The 23,429-nt window shown below is 33.8% G+C and overlaps 1 protein-coding gene across 1 annotated transcript; it reads right to left on the bottom strand.

The window, feature by feature from the left end:
• Positions 1–8,094: 8,094 nt before the first annotated feature.
• Positions 8,095–23,354, bottom strand: LOC124913744 (transportin-1-like). The gene is made up of 30 exons (XM_047454160.1): positions 23,279–23,354; positions 23,005–23,204; positions 21,370–21,657; positions 21,120–21,209; positions 20,376–20,453; positions 20,177–20,257; positions 19,787–19,837; positions 19,513–19,595; positions 18,648–18,714; positions 18,514–18,570; positions 18,402–18,431; positions 18,236–18,295; positions 17,957–18,070; positions 17,126–17,239; positions 16,696–16,794; positions 16,444–16,569; positions 16,291–16,365; positions 15,891–15,962; positions 15,552–15,662; positions 14,636–14,719; positions 13,343–13,450; positions 11,978–12,079; positions 11,788–11,850; positions 11,155–11,229; positions 10,510–10,581; positions 10,298–10,422; positions 9,800–9,851; positions 9,643–9,711; positions 9,502–9,561; positions 8,095–8,729 (listed from the first exon to the last, which is right to left on the bottom strand). Exons 2-30 carry the CDS (start codon positions 23,179–23,181, stop codon positions 8,646–8,648), a joined length of 2,667 nt encoding a protein of 888 aa, XP_047310116.1. The 5' UTR covers positions 23,182–23,204; positions 23,279–23,354; the 3' UTR covers positions 8,095–8,645.
• Between the last annotated feature and the right edge of the window lie 75 nt (positions 23,355–23,429).

Genomic DNA, 23,429 nt, shown 5'->3' with positions numbered 1-23,429 from the left:
AGACGATGCATCTAGGAAGGTTTGGGCTTATGCTATAAAGTCCAAGGATGAGGTTGCAGCAAGGTTTGAGGTCTTTCACAAGCTGGTTGAAAGAGAGACAGGAAGAAAACTGATGAGGGTACGGTCAGATAATGGGGGAGAGTACATAGGCTCATTTGATGATTATTGCAAAGAGCAGGGTATTCGACATGAACAGACTGTGCCCAAGACTCCACAACAAAATGGTGTGGCAAAGAGGATGAACAGAACAATGTTGGAACGGATGAGGAGTATGCTCTCCCATGCCAGGTTGGCTAAGCATTTCTGGGCTGAAGCCATGAGCACTGCAGTGTATGTGATCAACCGTTCTCCCTCCAAGCCATTGAATAATAAGTGTGCAGAAAGCGTCTGGTCAGGTAAAGATGTTAATTATGACTATTTACGTGTTTTTGGTTGCAGAGTTTTTGTGCATGTTCCAAAAGATGAGAGGTCTAAGCTAGATGCAAAAACCAGACAATGCATATTTTTGGGGTATGGTGATGAAAAGTGGGGATACAGGTGTTATGACCCAGTTGATAAGAAGGTTTTGAGAAGCCGGGATGTGGTATTCCTTGAAGATCAGACTATTGAGAATTTTGAAGATGGTGAAAAGCTTGATGCATACATACGTGACCTTTCTGGTCTTGAGTTGTCTCATGATGTTGAGGAGACAAGGCCACATGTAGCTTCAGACTCAGATAGTGATGATGATGTTCCTCAGGGTCAAGCTGTAGGCCATGGAAATAATACTAATACTGAAACTGATCTTGGTGATAATGTTGAGGTTGATTTTGAAGTTCAACAAGAAGATGGAAATCAACAGAATCAACAAACAGAGGTACTTCGGAGGTCTACTAGGGAGAAAAGATCAAGTTCTAAGTATCCTGCTACAGAGTATGTTCTTCTAACTGATTGTGGGGAGCCTATATGCTATAAGGAGGCTCTTGAGGATGCTCATAAGAAAGAATGGCTAGCTGCCATGGATGAAGAGATGAAGTCATTGCTGAAAAATGGCACATATGATCTAGTTGAAAGACCAGAGAACAGAAAAGTATTACAAAATAAATGGGTTTACAAGATCAAGCAAGAAGGTGATGATAGCAAGACAAGATACAAGGCTAGGCTAGTTGTCAAAGGTTTTGGCCAGAGGCATGGAATCGATTATGATGAGATTTTCTCACCGGTAGTGAAGATGACTTCTATCCGGGTGGTGTTAAGTCTAGCTGCTTGTATGGATCTTGAGGTTGAACAACTTGATGTCAAGACTGCATTTCTCCATGGTGATTTGGATGAAGATGTTTATATGGAGCAACCTGAAGGTTATAATAAGAAAGGTGAGGAAAGCAAGGTGTGCAAACTTGTCAAAAGTCTGTACGGTTTGAAGCAAGCACCAAGGCAGTGGTATCTTAAGTTTGAGTCGTTCATGACCATCCATGGGTACATGAAGACGTCTACAGATCATTGTGTCTTTGTGCAAAAGTTTGCTTCTAATGATTTTATTATACTTCTCCTATATGTTGATGACATGCTGATTGTTGGGAGAGACAAGCTCAAGATTGCCAAGTTGAAAAAGGATTTGGCTAAGTCTTTTGAGATGAAAGACTTGGGTCAAGCAAGACAAATTCTTGGAATGCAGGTCATTCGTGATCGGGTGAAGAAAAGGCTATGGTTATCTCAAGAGAGATATATTGAGAAGATTCTAAAACGATTTTGTATGGACAAGACAAAGTCAGTTGCTTGTCCATTGGCTACACACTTGAAAATAAACAAGACAATGTCTCCCAAGGATGAAGAGGAAAGACAAGAAATGTGCAGTGTTCCATATGCTTCAGCAATAGGCAATCCGATGTATGCAATGGTCTGTACAAGACCGGATATAGCTCATGCGGTTGGAGTACTTAGTCGTTTTCTTTCAAATCCTAGTAAGACACACTGGGAAGCGGTTAAGTGGCTAATGAGATATCTTCGAGGGACCTCCAAATACGCTTTGTGTTATGGTACTGGAAAGTCACATGTTGAAGGGTTTTCTGATTCAGATATGAGTGATGATATTGACACAATGAGATCAACTTCAGGGTATTTGTTTACTTTTGGAGGAGGAGCTGTATCATGGCAGTCTTGTCTACAGAAATGTGTTTCTTTGTCTACTACAGAAGCTGAATATATTGTCATTACTGAATGTTGTAAAGAAATGAGATGGATGAAAGAATTGTTGAAAGAAATTGGCATTGCACAAGACAGGTTTGTGGTGTTTAGTGACTCACAGAGTGCTATACATGTGAGCAAGAATCCAAGTTTCCATTCACGTTCAAAACACATCCAAAGAAGGTATCATTGGATCCGTGAAGTGCTCGAGAAGGAGTTATACTTGGAGAAAGTGCACACAGAAGAGATTGGGTCAGATATGATGACAAAGGGCTTGCCAAGAGGAAAGCATGAGATATGTTGTGCCAAAGCCGGAATGGTTCTGGCAGAAGCGTCACGATGATGATGAATGTTTATAGCAACATTCTCCCATGGCTCGGAAGGGGGAGAATTGTTGGTGTTCCTTGCCATTGCGGGCGGGTTTTAAATTCCGGGTAAACGGGTTAGGGTTTTCTTTTATGAAAACGGGTTAGAGTATAAATACTTTTTTTTGGGTATTTTTCTCATAACAGAGCAAATAGAGAGAGAGTGAATTACAGATCTAGGATTTTCTGGTTTCCTTCTTCTTCTTGTTCTTTGGCTGATTCAGAGTGAGAGATTGGGGGAGCTTTTGATTGTGGAGTAGTCCAATCATTCCTAGTGTAATCACTTCTTTCATTTGAGAGCAGGGCATGTAAGTTTCTACTATTGACATTTGTTTGATTTAGTGAAACTTATCCCTCCCGTGGACGTAGGTCGATTTTGACCGAACCACGTATATTGTGTTGTCGTTTATTGCTTTGTGCTATTTCAGTTCTTGGTAATCTGTTTATCGTCATAGACGATTTGAAATCTGATTTGCTACAGGTTTTGATTTCTAAGAAGATCCATAGTTTTGCTGTTGCAAAACCCAACAGTTTGACTCGTCTATGATGAGTCATGGATATAGCAAGACTACATCAGATCACTAGGTGTTGTTTATTAAAAAGTACTCGGATGTCGACTTCATCATTTTGTTATTGTATGTCGACGACATGTTGATCATTGGTCGTGATGTTGTCAAGATTAACAAACTGAAAGCAAAGTTGAGTAACTCTTTTACAATGAAAGACTTATGGTTAGTGAAGAAGATACTTGAAACGAAGATCTCGCGTGACAGAAAAAATGAAGTTGTGGTCCTTGTGGATATCTCAAGAAAGCTACATTGAGAAGGTTCTTGAACGATTTAACATTAGTAAAGCGAAAGTAGACAACTCTCCACTTTCTACAAAGCAATGTTCGACAAGAGAGAAAGAAGAAGCGGAGATGAGGAATGTTTCATACACATTTATAGTTGAGAATTTGATGTATGTTATGGTCTGCACTAGACCGGATATCGCTCGTGTATTTGGCATTGTTAGCAAACTTCTCTCAAATTCGGGAAAAGAGTATTGGAAAGTATTCAAATAAATATTGAGGTATCTTTAAGGTACTTCAAATGTGAGTTTATATTTTGGTATTGACGAATCTATTCTAGTTGGGTACACTAACTCGAATATGACTAGTGACGTTGATTCCAGAAAGTTTGTTTCAGAATTTCTGATGACCTTCGCATGAGGAGTTAGATACAGGAAACCAGACATGGAGAGAATAAACAAAAATATAGTTAGATATTCAGAGTTTCAGCGAGACGGTCGAGTAGTCAAACAGTGTCGATTTTGGCTCGAATTACAGGTGGTGAATCCTTGCAGAGTTCTCTACCATCTTTGTTTGAACTTCTTTCAAATATTCGATTGAGTATTCAACTTCGGTGAGATATTCCATTACAAGTCACTCCTCTAATATATCATGATTCCAACTTTTCAAACTTTTAAAAATTGAATTGATTAGATGGTCTTTCTTTTATTAAAATTGATTAGATGGACTTTTTTTAAAAAAAAATTAATTTAAGATAGGGAAGAATGGAGGATGAAAGATGGGAAAAGAAACCCCAAATTAACATAGTTTAAGTTTATACACATTTTATATTTTTGATGTTTCAATTTTTTTTTCTTGATTTAAAGATTCTACATTAGTGTTAATAAAAATTTCACATTTAAATGTACGATAAATACATAAAGATGATATTTTATTTTCTTCTTAAAAATACATTATACTAAAATTGTTTTAAAATGTGAATTGCGGATAATGATTGTGAAGAATCTAGGTTTACTTTCTTAATTAAAAAAAAAAAATCCAGTTAATTAGAATCACTTTTTCAAACCAAACAGCTAGTAAATATCCCTAGTTAATGAGATCAATTAAACTATATAATATACGAATTTATTACTCCTGTTAAATAAACATATATATGATATCTACCGGTCAAAAGTCAAAACGAAGCTTTTCAAAAAAGGCACTTCGCTCTTTCGTTCTTCTTCCTACTCATCATCGCAAAACTTCCTCCGGCAATCCTCCTCCTCCGACGACGATAACAAACACCTAACTACAGCTCCTCCAAAGCATCCAAAACACTCATCCTTAATCTTAGTAACAAAACTCCGATTATCAACTTCCATCGGCGACATCATCGGCTGTAAATACGATAAGGCCGCCTTCTTCACCAACGGGTCCTTAATCGTAATCTCTCTCCAGATATCCAAACGATTAGACGAAGACGAAGACATCATAAACGACGACGACGACTGCGGCGACGTAGGGATCAAATCCTTCAAACTCGTATACTCTAACGCCTGTATCTCAACCATTTCAATGTCGGCCGCGCAGACATTGATAACAACTTTCGGTTCTCCGATCGCGACTAGAAAGCTCTTGGAATCAGAATTCATCAAATCGACCTTTGATCCTATAATCGCCGATGATGTTTCCATTGTAGAAAGAAGAGTAGGGTTTTGTGTTTGGTAGCTATGAGAATATAATGAGATGACACGTGAGTAATTAGTAGTAACTGAATTTCTGGGGATCTAAACCAATCAGAAATTGGACACCTGTCAGGTTTTTTTTAATGTAAGCGTGTGGGGTCTATTATTTCTAATTAATTCATTAATATAAGGAAAAAAGGAAAAGGATGTTACTTTCTTTTTGCTAAGCTTAACCGATTGATTTAGTAAATAATTATTAAATCATTTGACTAATATAATCTAAATTAATTTATTAGGGTTTCATATATGATTAATTCAAATAATTATTTATAATATTGATATATCAGTTTGAGTTGAACATATTTGTTTAATAAAAGGTTTTATTATGCTGATGTTTTTTTTTATGATTAATTCATAATATAAATTATTTAGTTTATAGGGTTATGATATATTCAAACAATTATTAAACTATTTCATTGCTATTGCTATTTTAAATTTGAATTTGGATGTTTTAATTGGAAGAGACTTGAATTTTGAATTGTGTTATTAAATTTAAAATTTTATTTTTTATAGTATTTTTTTTAATTAACTTATCATATTTATAAATAAAAAATATAACAATTCCTCTCTTTTCGATATTTTATAATTATTTACACACATAATAAATTTATTTTTATTTTTTTTAAGTATTCAAAGCATTAGTCAATTTAGAATGGGTATATTTTGAAAAAATAATCAATTTAAAATATAAATACATTCAATTTAGTTAAATTTTATAGATCGTATACAAAGTTACATTCAATTTAGTTAAATTTTATAGATCGTATACAAAGTTATTATGACAAAATACCAAATTTTCTCGTATAACAATTTTTAATCACCAAAATCACATTTGACAAAATAAAATTTACATGAATATATATAGGGAATTGATGTGTCATCCTTCCATTGGATTGAAAATGTAATATGAGAGATAATTTTAAAATTTTCAATCCAATAGAAAAATAACCCATCATTTCCTTACATAATCATGTTAATACTTTCCCGCTCTTGTATCATTTTCCATTTAAAAAATAATAATTTAGAATAACAATATAAACGCTTTATCTATTTAAAAAAGTCCTATATTTGTTGAATATTATATTAGATGTAGTGTGAGATTTAAATTTATTTAAAAATGGGATATAAAGAATAGGAATTTTCTTTGGCCATTATAATTAATTAAGTTATCAATTTGACCTAGCTAATTGGTGTTGATCTTGTTGTCGGTTTGCATTAGTGGCCAGCTTAACTAATCTCCATTAGAATAACACCGTGTTTGCGTAAGCATAAAACCAACTTTGATCAGGTTTTAGCTTCTTTATCTTTTCCATTTTTATTTTTTTAAATCATCAATTCTTTTACACATTCCAAAATTCCCTTTGTGACATTATTTTTAAATAAAACATTAATAACTAAAACTAATCCAGATCCAATCATTCATACAGAAAATACTTTTAATTAAACTTATTATTAATTATATAAAATTAGTTACAATAATACCAACTTAAAAACAATTTCTTTTATTAAATAATGTCTGGAAAATTTAAGTTATCTTTAAATTTCGTTATTCATAAATATTTACCGTGATTATGAGATTATTAAATTCACTTTTTATTTGAAATCCTCATATATTAATTTTTATTATATCAATTCTATTTCAAAAATATTTGTCTGAGTTATATATATATCTAACCGGTATAAGTAGAGACAGATCTATGTAGGGGCTTAATTAGGTGAGTTGTACCCAGGATTCAAAGATGGGTTAGCTTAAAAAAATTATGATTATGGTGGGCTTAAACAAAGAGAAATGATTAGGTGAGGGAATTTGGTGAGAGAATTTGGTAAGGGAATTACGTGTCATAATCTTATTCGCTGAAAAAATCAAATAATTTCTCTTTTTCTCTCTTTCCACCCACTTTTACATTTTTCAACCAATGAAGGTGATGCCAAGTCATTCCCTCATAAAATTCCCTCACCAAATTCCCTCTCTTTATCACTCCTCTTAAACAAATAGTGATAAAAAAACAAAACAGTGAATTATATTAAAAAAAATATAAATAGGGGGTAATGTCACATTTTGACGGTAGGATTCAGTCCACCATCCGAGTCCCTACATAAATCTGTTTCAACCCACCCGAAAAGAAAATTATAATAAAAATGTGACATTACTCCTTAATTTGGTAAAAAGAATTAATTTAATTCACTATTTGTTTATCTAATTTTTTTTTTAAATTATCAAAAATTACTTTTTTTTTTATTTTTATCCATAATTTTATCGTTATTTTTTTTAACTCATTTCAAAAAAAATTCAAAACTATTTTAACTCAAATTCCTTAATCCGTCCCTAATCACCCCTAAACTACACATCACAAACCTATCTAATTTAACCCTGCTTACTAAAAAAATTTCATTCCTTACAAAATATTGTTGTACTAAATAATTCTAATAATTTATAATATACATTAATCTTTTTAAAAAAAAATAAATTCTAAATTTTACAAGTTAAAACACAGATGGTAAATAATAATAGAAATTCCCTAAATTTTCATAAGCATAAATTCCCTTGGAACCCTGTTAATTTTCATGCTCTAATTCTTATTTTTGAATTTTAAGACATTCATAATGTTCAATATTTAATCTACATTAAAATCTAGCGATTTGATTTTAAAATTGGATTTTCAACTCAATATCAAACCTAAAACCAAATTCATTTTTTATTATTTATTTTATATTTATTATTTATTTTAAATATATAATTTATTAGATATAATAATATTTTTTTAGTTGATAACTTAATTGAAAATAAAAAATTTTAAATAAAAAATTAATTTGACAATAAAATTAGAACGTATATACCCTACTTCATCTAATCACTCTTTTTTCTATTAAAATACAAAAATTAACCTTTATTATCCCAAAAAAAATATATCTCTTTAGAAAAACAAAAAAAAAAACACTTCCTCAAATAAACTAGCTAAGATAATTCCTCAAAAAATTTTGTCAAAATCATCAACGCGAAACCTGTCAAAAACACATTAACGCCTTAAATTGAAACCGATCAAAAACAACCTACCAAATATCAAACTTTTCATATAACAAATTTATTAGTAGCAAAGTGACAGGAAGAAACTGAACAATTTTACAGAAACAATTTAATTACTACATAACTCAAATCCTAAATCCCACAACAATGGAGTAAATCAATTGGCATCCTCAACTATACCCCAACTCAATGACACAATCCAGAAAAGAAGAATGAATCCCATGCAAAAATTTGTTGAAATTGCATGAAAGAACAATCAAAAATAGATTCAGCCCAATATTTTCAAATTAAAAAAAAAAAAAAAGGAAAAAACTGGAATGGAACATAAATAAATCCCCCCAAAAAATAATAAAACTCAATAACGACACACTATACCCCAACTCTAAACATTTATCAATCCATCCCTATTGCTGATGATCAACCATCAGCATCCTTGAATATGTTCAATTCATGGCTGATGCCTTTCCCAAACTTAGTCGTGATCAAGTGAAATTCGTCACACCATGGATGAGATTAAGGACAGACACAGCTCTAAAAACGGAAATTCTTCAAACCAAAACAAATCATGAGATGATTCTTCACAGTTGATATTTCGATAGTCTGTCCCTCAATGCTGGCTCAAGAGCAGCCATGCATTTCTCCCAATCTTCATTCCCAAGCAACTGGAGAAATCAAAGTATTACAAGAAATAGTTGTTAGTATGTAAATTGAGTTTATAAAATGTATAATCTATGTCGGGAATAGTACTTAAAATAATAAGGTATGCTGATTAATTTTTCTTGATTTTAACCGTCTTTTGTATTGAGTTCTTACCAAATTAAGCCTATTTTATAGCTTTTAGAGTTTATTTTAAATTCCTTTAGAAGAATCTAGCAGGACCCTTACTGTCATGTCCCACACTTCAATTTAAAACGTTCTTAGTGGGAATTGAATCTGAGAACCTTTTTTTTTCCCTTGAGCTAGCCTAGTGGGCATAGCTTAATTAGAGTTGAATCTAACTACATAAATAATTAGGTGATATTAAATAACTTAATTCAAATGAACACTTAATTATCTCATTTCTATCTCCATATCATTGTGAAATGTGGAATTATCATACTTAGCACTTTCCAAAAAATAAAAATAATGGTTGTTTGCCATCCCAACAAAAGTTTATTTATGTTTATCTAGGTGGTTGGTTTATTATTAATTATTGTCTTCTAATTTAGCATATAATTAGTAGCCTACTTCTATTAGTTAATAAATCAAAATATAGGAAACCCCCTTTCGCTTCAAATTCTAGATGAAACAATGTCATTCTTCTTTTCAATTGGTCATTTCATGACTTTTAAGAAGTTAACTAGACTTGGAAAATTAAATGAGAAAATAAATAAAATATTTGAAGAACAAGCAGATATCAAAAGGAAAAGAAGCATGCAGACAAGAATAACTCACCTGCTTATAACCGCTTAAGACACTGCAAACTTCATTGTGCAAGTCTTTGTTCCTTATTTCCTGAAATTCAAAAAAAAAATCCTTAATACTGTTTCACAATATATGTACTGAGTGAAATAAATTCAGAATTTCTATACTGACATGCCAACTTGCAATAGCTCTGCACATGGAGACAAGCGAATTTATTGCTCCTGATGGGTTAGCTCTAACCTGAAAAAACCCGATTATTGATCATCTCCAAAGCCCAACTCAATGAACTAGTAGTTAAATAGTTATCAAATTGAAAACAGAATATTACCATTGCACATAAACCACGAAAAGCATCCTCTTTTTCAATGTCATCCCGAATCCTGCCATACAGAGCAAAATGAGAAGCAAAAATGAAGGCCAAAGATAAGACTAACATATTGAAGAAATACTTGAGAACCACCACATGTATGAATATCATATGCTTCACATCTCTAAGGTCTTGTTTGATGAAGGGTTACTTGGATTTATCCCATCATCAATCAAATCATCAACTAAAATATCAAAATACCATTTATTTTTTATAAGATTTTAAAATATTAAATAAAAAGGATGCTTTAGTCAGTTAACCCAAATAATCCACTTTTTCATAGAAATTGAATTTTTTCCAAATAACCCTACATCAAACAAGATACAAGTGTTTCCAGTCTGGCAAAAAGAAAATCTTACATCACTTAGGTTTTGGTTAACTTCCCTAATGATTAAGCTACTATTTTTGCAGCTTGAACAAGATGCAGCTGGTGGTGAGAAAAGAAAGCCATGAACTTACATAGAGAGAGCAATACACCATGGTTGCATGAAATGCTCCATGTGCGGTGATACAATCTCTGGACAGACCCAGGCAAGTCTCCCAAGGGTGATGGCACTATTTTCTACAAGTGACTTGTTGAGCTCCTGTGAAATTTCAGAAATAATTAGGCTAACAGTTTCAAAAAACATTCACAGGCATCATGGGCACACAGAAGGGAAGTAAATAATCACCTCAGCATGCTTAAGAATTGGAACCAAGCATGAGATAACAGCCATCACTACTGGAGAAACTTCTTGTCCAACCTGAGATTTGACAATTAAATTAAATTAATCTGAAAATAACAGAGCATCCAAGAAAATAGTGTCCATACTCCAGTCCATCAAAGAAAGCATTGTCCACAAAATAATTTGCACAAGAACTTTTTTCAGACATTAGGATGGCATGTCCTTTGGCATGGCGATAGACCCAAGGATCCTTTCTTAGTGTTCATGTCAAACCAACAGAAAATGTATACAAAGACTCCATGCATCTGATGAACTGAATAAATCCAATATTATCACCTCGCTAAAATGTCACGAATTGAAGCACACAGAAGCCTATTGTGAAAAGAAATAAGTGATATAAAAGGAAACGAGGAAGAGGAGAATGCTTGTCTAATTTATTTTATTTGTGCAAGTTGTTAGCAATGTAGCTGTTTAGGTTAGTTTGACGAATGAATATATATATTTTTGCTTTTGAAAAAACAGAACTAAGCATGTTCAGCAGCATCTCTTCAAAATTCAGTAAATCCTTTTCATTATTAGTACAAGGTATTTTTTTCCTTTATCAATAAGAAAAAAACAAAACAAAAAAAAGGAAGATAAAGAGATTTTTACCTTGACTGCTAATTCACCAATGGCCCAGCATGCATTGTTAGCCAGGGAAATTGTTTCTTTCAGCTTAGAAACACTCTGAGAAAGTACATATGTGAATGATCAACCATGATGGTGCCGCTGTGTTGCACGGATACTTCAAAAAAAATGGAGTATCTGATACGGATACGGCAATACGTGTATCGGATACGGAAAAACACGTATCATTGACTTTTCGTAGGATTGACCAATCTGATACGGTTTGGATACGGCTTGAATACATTTTGGGTAAAATTAAAAAAAAAAAGTCAAAGTATCAAAATGAATAAAAAAAAGAATTTGAAGGACTTCAATGAAGGCCGCCGTAAGTTAAACCTTAATCCATTTTCTTACTTTCTCCCTTTCGTTAACATCCATTGTAATGGATATTATATTATGAAAAATGAATATGAATTTCTATTTTTATTTATTTCAATATTAAATTTATATAAATATTATATATATAATTTGCGTATCTTAAAAGTATCGTATCTTATATTTTCAAAATTTGCCGTATCTCCGTATCCATCGCGTATTTGATACAATACCCGTATCCGTGTCCGTGCAACATAGGAAGGAGGAAATGTCCCAATAATTTGAGAAGTCAAACCAGCTTACCAGTTGTTTTGCAGCAACGTCGAGGAATTCAGCCAGGCGTGGACGCAAATGGATGCTACATACCTAACCAAGCATATAAAGGTATTAACATTTAGCTTAATAAACATAAAGATGTTAACAGAAAGAATAAATTCTGACTGGCAACCTTTACCAGAATATCCAGCTTTTACTAATCGTGTTCACAACTTACCCTTGCGAGATCACCAACTAAAGCAAAAGCACTTTGTCTAACATCAGAGGCATCATCCATGCAACATTGAAGAAGCAGGTCCTTCAAATTACTTTGTGAAACCTTCATGGAAAACCCGTAAGAAAACATTTAGTTTATTATGATAGATAAAGTGTACAATATCATCAAACTGACTGAGAGTGGCAACCATGCTAATTAGGCTCAGACCAGTTTCATGAACTCATGGCAGTAGAAATATCGGATAGGATCAACATAGTACTTAGGCACATGACAGTGCCCCAAGATGATGACATTGAGACATGAGCCTGACAGATCTTAATACCTAGACAATTTTGTCAGATAGGATTAAGAACCAGAAGATATGCATGCAGGTAGAAAAATGGAACAATAAAGACCGACACTAAATGTCCATCTACTGATTACATTAAGTAGTACCTAAGATTAAGTGACACTATTTACACCTAATATAATATAAAGTTACTTCCATCACAAATTGAGTTGCACAAAAAGTTGACAGCAGATACAAGCATCTAAAAACAAGAAAATCAGGAACTACCCTCTGAAATGGTATATGTCAATCATCTGCTTGGAAAGAACTACAATCTAGATTTAAAATATGAGACAAATAGATTTGTTCCCATCCCCACTACGCAGCCCTATGTTATCTTGAGTATATCCATACTAAATTAAGGTCGAATTGACAAATAGCTTCCAGTATGAGCATTTCTTTGCCAGCATAGACCAATGGGAAAAAAAATTGCAATGTCATCAAGTATGGTAAAAGCACCGAAAGCCATAGGAAGATAAGGATCTAGTAGCATTAAGAACATGAGACAAAGATTTATGAATGAACATATAGAAGTGACAGAAGAAAAGAAGCTGATGGATATGCTATACTATAGCTGACCATTTGGTGCCAGAAAAGGGTAAGATGGCTAATACAGGTCCCACAAACAAAAGAATTTAGCAAATATAGTTCTGAAAATATTGTTAGTGCACTGAACTTATTTCTATATAGGTTGAACGCTTGAAGATTGGATCTACCAGTTGTAAAAATAATATGGTCGTAGAGGTCACAATTATAACTCATTTGGAAAGATAAGCCAAGGCTTCCTTCTTTACTTGCCTTTCCTCTTTCTTTTGGGAGGGTAGACAGGGAGAAGGGATATTTTTCAGGAGAGTAACAATAAAAATATGGAAAGAAATAATGTTTCTCTTTATTCTTTGAGGCAACTAAATGCAATCCATATTCCTCTCTTGCACCTGTTAAGGTAACACTTTTACTAATATAAAAAACAATATTAAGCCACAAATGATTTCTCATCAGAGCTTTCACATAGAAAAGCCTTATAAAGGGATAAGTACCAGAGATTCTATCCCGCTACCAAGACCTTCTGTTAGTCCAGAGAGCAGATCCAAGGAACACACAATGAGTTCTCTCTCGTATTGGATCCCAGATTGAACAGGATTAGCCTGCAGTTTCGTGGAAAAATATCAGCATTACAAGCATAAGCAGACTGTTTTAGGGTAAATGCACAAATGTACATTCTCAAAATATGACTTATTATGGAGAAACATATGACATGACTATGATAAGAGTAATGAATATGAAGAAGGCTTAATGGAGATATATGGATCATTTTCAGAGCATCATTGGACAAAAGTTTTGATTTTATTGCTTTTTTGGGGAGTAAAAATAATGGTTTGCAAAAGTTGAAGACATGTCCAGATCCTAATAATCAAATCTGTATCTTGAACAAAAGTTTATTGTGAATGGCAATGCAATTCAATAGGCAAAGCTAAGGGTACAGAACAAGCATTCAAACAAGGGAGCCAACTACTACGATTCTGTCTTATGTTCACCGAAAGAAAGTGAACCAGAGAAAATTGGTTAGAATCAACATGTGCCTATTGTTCTAGAATGATCAGTTTTAGATCGGATATGAACAAGCTTTGAAATGTACATAAGTTGGAGGTTTACAGCCTCCTTTGAGGTAAGCCAATAAATGCCCAAGAGGATGCCTTACTGTTGCTGAGAACTTGCAAGTTAAAGCCAAGTAATGATTAAATGTCATAATACTAATCATACCATATCAAATGAAGATAATACAGTGAAGGTGATCATTTAAGTAAATGCTAATTCTTTTACATGCTTAATTAACCCACTAAAAACTCAAATAAAAAAATGAGCATGGTACTTTTGGCTCAACTGCTGCCAATGTCAATAGACCAAATCACTGTGTTAGATCACAAAATCACTGCAGAAGGGCCATTGGGCACAAGCACAGTTTCCAAAAAAGGTGAACAGTCCAAAAATCACTGTGCTCGCATGGAGAAACATGCTATTGTTCACAGAGAAACTACAACGCTAAGTTCAAACATGAACTTATTGTCAATTTTACATAAGAATATCCATGTGCGCCCACCTAAATAAGGAGGTCATGAATATAAAAGCTAGAGCAAGTAAGACTACGTTCAACAGGATAGGTTGTTAAAGTATGAAAAGATATCCGAGTTATGAACAACCACATGAATAGATGAAAATGTAGATAAAGCAGATGTATGCCTTCCTAGTACGGCGAAATGACAAAAACCAATAACAAAGAAAGAAGACAGCACCCAAGGATGCAAAAACATCAAATTGTCAAATGAGTCAACCTTTGCCAGTTGTTGGGTTTGGATGATATTAATACACCTCTGGAAAACAGGTTCTGCAAACTGTGCAAACCCACTACTCAAAGCCTGAAATAAGCATGAAATATGTTATAATAGTATACCAATGTAATTTCGCATTTTCCATTTCTTCTCCTAGACTTCACAGATCAATCAAGCAACAACAATGAAGAGCAGAAGGAAAAGTAAAATGCAAAATTATAAGATTGCAAAGATATGAACCATCCAGCCTCTTCAAAGACATCTATTCAAACCTCCTTTACCGTAAAACAAAGTTCTAGATTTTTAATGAAAGGACTAAAAGTCACTTTTCTATAAAAACAAAGTTGAAGCATAACAAACTTACATCAACCCTCCACCATCTGAAATGGAATTTTTTGTACTACACAAGACTTTAAATATGAACTGAGGTTTATTTCTTATAAAATATTTTTCCTAGGTATAGTTTAAATATGGACTCAGATGTTCATATAAAAATGACCAATATGGTTTTGAGGTAGTCTTGTTAAAATCTTAGTTCAAAAGCATGTGAAAGACGATCTATCTCCATGTGTTCTCTGAAGAACTCATATACATTACATGATAAGTTTTCCTACAAGAATGATGCGGTTGATTAGATTGACTGATATCTCGAAATAGCAGGATCACAGAGTTGTTTGAACCACTCTCTAATCAAGTGAAGCTACTCCGAACGTTTTGTTATTTGTTTTAGCGATAATGTTAACAACTAACAAGTTTGATTGAGCTCAAGCATGTATCATTCCAGCACTTATAATTCAACAGAAACAAAGCTATAACAACATTAAGAACGTTGTTTATTCCCAATGAACCAAAGGTTTTCTTGTATTCAATTGTCAACATATTATATCAGATGATAACTAGGAATGTGAGATATGGGTACCTGAGCAATAGATGTAAAGCATTCCAACAGTGGGCAAAGGTCTTTGTCTGAATTTGAAAGATGTTGCCACTTCGCAAGCAGTGGAGGCATCATAATATTTAGGTACGAAGGCTGCAATATTTTTCCATACCAAGTCATTTTGTGCAATTAATAACAAGAACAATAAATGGATCATATCGAGATTCAAGTGTAACTCTTGAATTACTAAGAAGAACATTGTTCCTAGCACCATAGTGAAGTGCTCTTACATTATGAAGATGCATTGAAAAACAAACAAAGCTGCCACATTTTGCAAGCAGATAGAAAGAAAAACAAAGGTGATCAACTTGATAACCTTACCTGGTTTAATTCAACGCCAACAGCATCTGCTAGAGTCCCAATAGCATCATATACGATTCTAAGATTTCTCCTCTGCATAGGATTAATATGCCACATAATGATCATATGGACAATAATTATCCATATTAGAAAAAAGTTTGAAACTAAGGTGTAGAATACAAATAGCATCCAATAAAATTTGACATTAAGCTTCTGAACACAATTATTTATGCAATAGGACGGGATGAAACAAAGATATCTCAGTATGATCCACAAAGAAGAAAGATTCCTAATATCCACATGGTCTAAGACCAGTGAGGCCAAGATCAGTCTTTCACAAATTGGACTATCTTCAACATATTAATACTAAGTGAGATACTGGCTACTAGGCAAGCTAGAAACAGAAGGTACAGAAATAAACCTGATATTTCCCAAAAGCAAACATTAAGTGTTGGAGAATGGTCTCCAACCATGGAGCCAATTCATCAGCTGCCTCCTGCAAATAAGATTGATCACAATTTAGGTTAGTTTTTCGGAAAAAAACATACATTTGATGTTTTTTTCCAGCAAAAACCTCTTCTAGAGTTGCAAAAGCTGAACAGGCAGCCTCTTGCACCCTCTTATTATCATCCAGCATTCTTCGAAGGAGCCCCGTGAGAACTTTATCAAATTGCTCATGACCTTCTTTATAGCCAATTCCCTGGCCAAGATAGCCAAGTTAATATATAATTTGTCATAATGCTCCTATAGAGAATTAATAAACAATGAGCTAGAAGGATCACAACTATCAGAGCACCTTTAGCATACAGGGCACCCATATTCATACCTGGACAATGAATTTGCTGAAACGAGAGAGGGTCCAACATGAGATGCTTCGTATCAAGGGAAACTTGTCATCTAAACGGGGAATTAGAAATGTGACAATCTGCACATTATATTTTGTTAAAAGATGTGAAAATAAAGGAACATTCGGATACTATATGAGCAGAATAAATGGAAATTCTGAAGACAATAACTAAACTCAAGACTATCCCTTAGTTAAACTATAAATTATCAATCAAGTCATCTTTGTTTTTGAATTTATAGACAGGCATACAAGAGTAAAAGTAACTACCACTAAGAAACAGGAAATTGAAACTCAGAGTAGAAAGTTCATGGCCATGAGCATAACTGCAGCACATAAATTATCTGCTATGACATGTCTTTAACTTGAATGCTAGTGAATTACCAACTAGCATTAATAATAGCACAAGTACCTCTGGTAAATGGGGATAGAGACCGTTGATACAGCCATCAGCTACGGCACCAAGAGCTAAAACAGCAGCTTCTCTGTCTTTCCAGGCAGTGTCATCAATAGTTGATAGCTTAGCCTGCAAGGATTTGAGTTTCCATTATAAAATTGATTGTGAATGCAAAGTGAGAGCTGCATGTCCTACAGCTGAGTAGACAAGAACACTGCATACAAATATGTTATTTAATCCTATGTATTATTCAAGCTGTGAGAGGGTAGAGAATTCACAATAACTAAAGCTAGTATTACAAAACCATGCAAGAACTGACAGGAATTGTTAGAAGCTACATAATTCCCTGAAAATCCTGAATTCATCCCTCAGGGTCATTTGGAAACACTTTTTATATCTGTTACCTCGTATGCATGTACATTCAGATGAGATCACGTTTGGAAACAGAACTTTATCAAATACTAATTCATCCCCCAAGGTCATTTGGAAACACTTTTTCTATCCGTTATCTCGTATGCATGTATATTCAGATGAGATCACGTTTGGAAACAGAACTTTATCAAATATAATTCATAAAAAAATGTGGGTTTTCCCATCAGAGTATGGATTCAGATCCAAAAACAGGAAGTGTTTCTAAATGGGTCAATGTCTCACTGTATACATGTAACAGGTGACAAAAATAATAAATTTACCCGAGTTTCTTAGTTGCATCCCTAATAAGTAATAATGTGTCACAGCTGTCCATAAGGATATGGTAAGTACCCTGCTCCCTGAACATGTAATCCCCTACCCACCCCAACTACAATAAATAATTTGAACTCTAAGTAACCAAAGAATGTACTTTACCTGCACTATAGGCATCAAAGTTGGTAGAATCTCATCACCAAATACATTAGACAGAATATCAAGTGCAGCTGCACTGCACTTCCTCAAGTTCCAAACATTGACTATGTCATCATCCTGAGAATATAAATGATGTTAGAGAATGAAATCCAACGAGTGGTTGCAAATATAAGAAAAAGGGAGAGTGAAGGAACAATGCTAAATCAAACTTATTCTCTTATGATATTGCAAATTCCACAACTAAACAACAGTTGAAAAGGAACATGTAATTCAGAATCATACATCATCTTCAGAATTCTCAGACCCATGAATACGCGATGAATGAAACCTAGGCTTCAGATCCTGCATAGAATTTTTTTTCTAGATAAGGAAAAATATTGGATACAGAGTAATTACACCCATCATAACTAGTGAAGAATATTCAGAAACTCATAATTGAAGGTAGAACCTGTTCACGGTCTGGCTCTGACCCATCCTCCTGTAATTATACATGTATCATAAACCAGATAATTGTCAACATAGGATAAGCCAAAAAGATATAATCAATAAGAAGGCCAAACCTCAGCCTCAATTAGTGTTTCGTCATCATCAGCATAAACCATGTTTGACAATAAAATCTGTTATTCATAGAGGAAACCTTGGTAAGGAAGTTAATGGATCACAAGAACCAGGAATTGCAGCTTTTGACATATACCGGGATTATATGTGGCAGGAATTCTCTAAGGTTTTCAGGTGGTAATTGTGCGTCACAATAAGCAGACCTGTGAATAACAATAAATGCTTAAAGATCAACTTTAAAAAGAAAATTTGTCAAAGTACTTAGCGGGCGGCCTGAACTAGGGATAGGGAAAATACAAAAGAAATCGAAGAAATAAATACAGGCAAGGTAATATACAAGGAAGAAATACAATTTTAATAAAGAGGCAACACCTTCGAGCTGACTAGTTTGTGACTCATAGAAGCAGTTTTATGGTCTGCTAGAAGGGGAGCAAAATGTCCACAACTTTCAAATTTCTATAATTATTGTAAAGAGGTCATTTCAACAGATCAGGCAGACAATAATCCATCTAAGGTCAGGTTATGCAATGCAATACAATTACATGACAGTTGAGTAATTGTGCATCGTATGCAAAACAAATAATAGATAGCGGGTGAGACCTCCTTATTATACATATAGACCTCTTTTCCGCTCTTACATTTGCTCTTAAGGCATCCTGAAGAAACAAGCAAGTTGGTTTTGGCTCACTAGTTAACTCATGCAAAGGGGATTAGAACTAGGGAGGAAGCATCTCTATGTTAAAGTGGGAGTATCAAGTTGATTAAGAAGAAACTTAGGAATCAGATTGTTGAGCTCTTAGTAACTTAATAAAAAAATTCTCACATATTACAATTTTTACTAGTTAAAACTAGACACTTTTGTAACCAAGGGGCAAGGGATATATATAACAATTTATTAATGTTCCAAGTAACATGCTCATAATGAGATCTCATCCAAAAATGATCAATATTTGCTCGTTTTCAATATAAGCAATGAAGCAAGCACCAGAGAGAAGTTATACCAAAATTCACAAGCTTCAAGAGCAACCTCATCGACATCCTTATTTACACGCAATATATATTGAATCAAATTCCTCAAGTGTGGCTGCATACAGACCAAATGAGAAACAGTAAGGCAGGGAGGTGTGTAGAAAATACTGTTACTCAAAACATATACAGAAATGTCCACAAAACCGCATGATTCTAAATCATTTGAAATCAAAGGATGTAAATAACATTAATAGTCTATCAGAGGCCACTTTACAAAGGGTGTTATATAACAAGACAAATGCTCACCTGCAAGAAATGTGGATGAACTTCAATCAATTGAACAAATGCTCCACAGACCTGTTTAACAAGGGAAACAGCACATAGTTCTTAACTAGGTATTTTGAGAGTAGGTCTAAAGTAGTCTACAAGAAAGCTCAAAATTGCAAGAATCCAATAATGTAGAGTGACAACGTCCAAAACGCAATATTAGTATTCAGATTCTTATAAAAACGAAAGTTACAGAGCTTCCAGTTATATCTTGCTAATATACCTGTCTAACAAGAGTCAGCATTAGATTTATAAAGGTTTTGCAAAGCAATAAAGATATAAGAGAAACAAATGATGATTTATTTTCTTCTAATGAAATATACAAAAGAGTAAAGTGCATCTCGAAGATCTATATGCAAGTACACTTACCAATTTCCGCACCTCAGCTACTGGGTCATCAGCAAGCATGAATAAACCTTGCAGATACTTCTCCATGGACAATTTCAAAACCTACAACATCACTATCGATTTAGAATACAAATCCATGATGACATTCAATGATTTCAAATTCCTGCCCTTAAAAGTAGCAAAATATGAAAACCCAGCATAAGGCAACAGATCTACTCACTTGAGGCATTAACATGATATACTGGTTTACAGAAGCCAGAGACAGCTTTCTTAGTGATGCATGCGTGGACTGGAAAAACTGCTTGTAAATGAAGAATATTAGAAGCAATAAATAAGCATAGTAAACAATATATCTGATATATGGAAGAAACACAAAGACACGTCTTATGAATAGACAGTTGATTACATAGAAAATTCAATGCCTCGTTTAAATGTGATAGAATTAATTTAAATTTTCAATTTTGGTTTCATAGCAACTGAAGCCATTACTGGTTGTTACCTACCAATAATAACCAGATAGGAACTCGCCAAAGTAAAAGGAAAACCACACACAACCGGTATAAATAAAGCTTGCTACCAATGCAAAGAACCAAGATAACAAAAGCAAATGAATTGACTAAAAAATATCAAACTTTGTGAGAGGATAGAAAACATAAGGAGAAATACACAAGGATGATTGGGAATAAATTATAGGAAAATAAATAGAGATTCAAAGGAAGGACCTATGCATAACATTGGTGGAGATAACAGATACCCTCAAAGACCTTTTATAACCTAATGTTTTGCAACAAAGTAAAAAACACAGAATATTTTCCTTATAGGAAGCTTGGATGCATTGAAAATTATTTACATATAGATAAGTACAATGTAGCTAAATTAAATCAAATTCTGATGTCCAATTTTTAAAGAATAATATTGTTGATAACAAAGCTAGGAACTTCCAACAAAAGAACGCTTATATCACCTGCAACATTCTGGGAAGGAATACACTGATAGGTCTCTCAGTTAATCCAGGCATATCTGAATCTAGCACTTGAGGTATATCCTCACATATCTGCATCACATTGTTCAACTCATATTAAGGAATTAAATAAAACTTACAACCTATTAAATTGTATAATAGTGAAAAAAATCTTCATTTTGATGAGGGATAGTACCCAAACCAAGAAAATGAAGGCAAAAAGAAATGTGCACAACTAATAGATGGATTGTACCTTGGAAAGTGCATCCATAGCACCTTCCATGCAATTTAAGTCATTACTATCCAAGCATTTAACAAGTGTATTTAGAAGCTCTGGCCATCCATGAACTCCTGCAATCTGAACTAGTACACTTATAATACTCCCAGTGGTAGATCTAATAAGCTTGTCAGCTGAACCCATGCAAGGCAATAATTCTGATTTTATATATTCCTTAGATGAAGGAATCAACAACTCAAAGGAACTTCGGAGGTTATTCTTGAGAAGCAACCCAGCAGCTTGTCGGACTTCCATTTGTTTGCCCTGTTTAAGAGTTTGTGGTGCTTCAATTATGATAAAGGAAAAAATACCTATAAAGTAACAACAGCACAAGCATCATCAAGTATAGAGAATCTCTGGAACACAATATTCATCTTAGTGAAAAAATAGGACATTCCTTCAGTTCTGATCTCAGATAATTAAAGCATATGCATTGTTAAGATGCCAACAAAATCTCCATTTCCCAATGAAGTTTTGCAAATTAAAAATGGAAAAATCTGGAGAAGGGGCAGTGTCCAGATTGTTGACTGGAAATAAGTTGGAAAGGAGTGGAATCAAAGAAGCAGTGGGAATTCTAACCTAGTCCTAGCCAGTTTAAGGCGGGATTTGATAACACAACGTATCACTTAATCTAAATTATTAAATGCTTATTTAAATGAAATTCATTTAATAATTATTACTTAAAATCGCTTAATTATTTAGATTCGCCTCTAAATAAGATAAAACATATAACTTGATTTGGTAAGTTATGAATGACTTAACTCGGTAATCAAGTTAAGCGTCTAAAAGACAAGTTTAACCCCTAAAAATTAATCAAATTACGTTTTTACAAGGATAAATAGTTGGTACGTACTTTTCCGACATTGTGTACACATTTTATCCGATCAACTTACATACAAAGTACGTAAAGTTTTAAATATTTTCATTTACTTTATTCATCGTTTATTTTTCAGAAACTCATTCAACACTTAAAATTCAGAACTCTTTTCAGTTTAATCCAATGCACCCTAAGGAATGATGCAACAGTTTTGGTTCAAGCTAGGTTATTTAACCTATCCTAACTGCATGCGCTTCTATTATGTTAAAAATTAGGTTAAAGCATTGAAACGAATCAGATCATTTGAGCGAAACGTCTTTCGCAAGTATGATCATACATTCAACAAAAAAAGATCCAGTCCCTCAATTTTCCCTTTGATAAAGACAGAACTATGATTAATGTCTGTTTCTAACTGTAGGTTATGGTCCTGAGCAATCACTTCCCGATCACCAAACCGTGTGTTAGACAACCTAAAGAAGATTTAAGCCATGGAAGATGATCTTACTTTGCTATGATTCAGTTCAAACAAAATGAATAACATTAAAATAGATGCAAATTATCAATTCAATCAAATAAAACCAAACAATGACACAATAGTGCGGCAGCAAAATTATAGGTTGAACTAAGTAACAAACGAGAACAGTTGAGATAAATAATAGCGAGAATCCGATTTTCATCATTAAACAACAAAAACCTATCCTAACCGCATCAAAAGATATTTAGAATAAAAGATCGAACACAAGAGAATTCATAGACAATCAAACGAAAGTGAATTGAAGTTAAGAATCCAATACCTCGGCTCGAGCAAGGATAAAAACGAGATAGTTATTGAAATCCTGTAACTGTGAGTAGCGTTGAAGTTGGCTCAATATCTGAGACTTATCAGAAGTCGGTGATATCTGCTGCTCAAGCAAGCCGAAAACCTCCTTGAATCCTTCTTCTTGGGGGCTCCACGACACCGTCGCCGTCATAGTTACGGTAGATATGGATGAATCTGTGAAAAGAATAAGTAATGAATGAACGAATGAACGATCGATTTGATGATGATGAAGGAGAGAGAGGCTTTACTTTTACAGAAGAATGAAGCCGGCGACAACGAGTATTGTTCAAAGTGAGAGAGATTCTGGTTTGCCCCTTGCTTCCGGGGCAGTAATCACATGCAAACGGGTCTATATTATTCTTGTAGGTCGACCAATCTTCTTCTTCTTGTCAAATCAAG

This window comes from Impatiens glandulifera, chromosome 9 (genome assembly GCF_907164915.1).
Source record: "Impatiens glandulifera chromosome 9, dImpGla2.1, whole genome shotgun sequence".
Lineage (NCBI taxonomy): Eukaryota > Viridiplantae > Streptophyta > Magnoliopsida > Ericales > Balsaminaceae > Impatiens > Impatiens glandulifera.
Note: the sequence above shows the minus strand (reverse complement) of the source record. Positions and strands in the feature narration are given on the sequence as shown.

Excerpts from the sequence above, each read along its gene's own strand:
- LOC124913744 (XM_047454160.1), bottom strand. The coding sequence starts at position 23,181 with ATGACGGCGACGGTGTCGTGGAGCCCCCAAGAAGAAGGATTCAAGGAG. Across the intron at positions 18,715-19,512 it reads CTTGAAGCTTGTGAATTTTG|GTCTGCTTATTGTGACGCAC; the intron begins GTATAACTTCTC and ends TGTTATTCACAG. Across the intron at positions 17,240-17,956 it reads CTTTGATGCCTATAGTGCAG|GCTAAGCTATCAACTATTGA; the intron begins GTAAAGTACATT and ends AAATCCTTGCAG.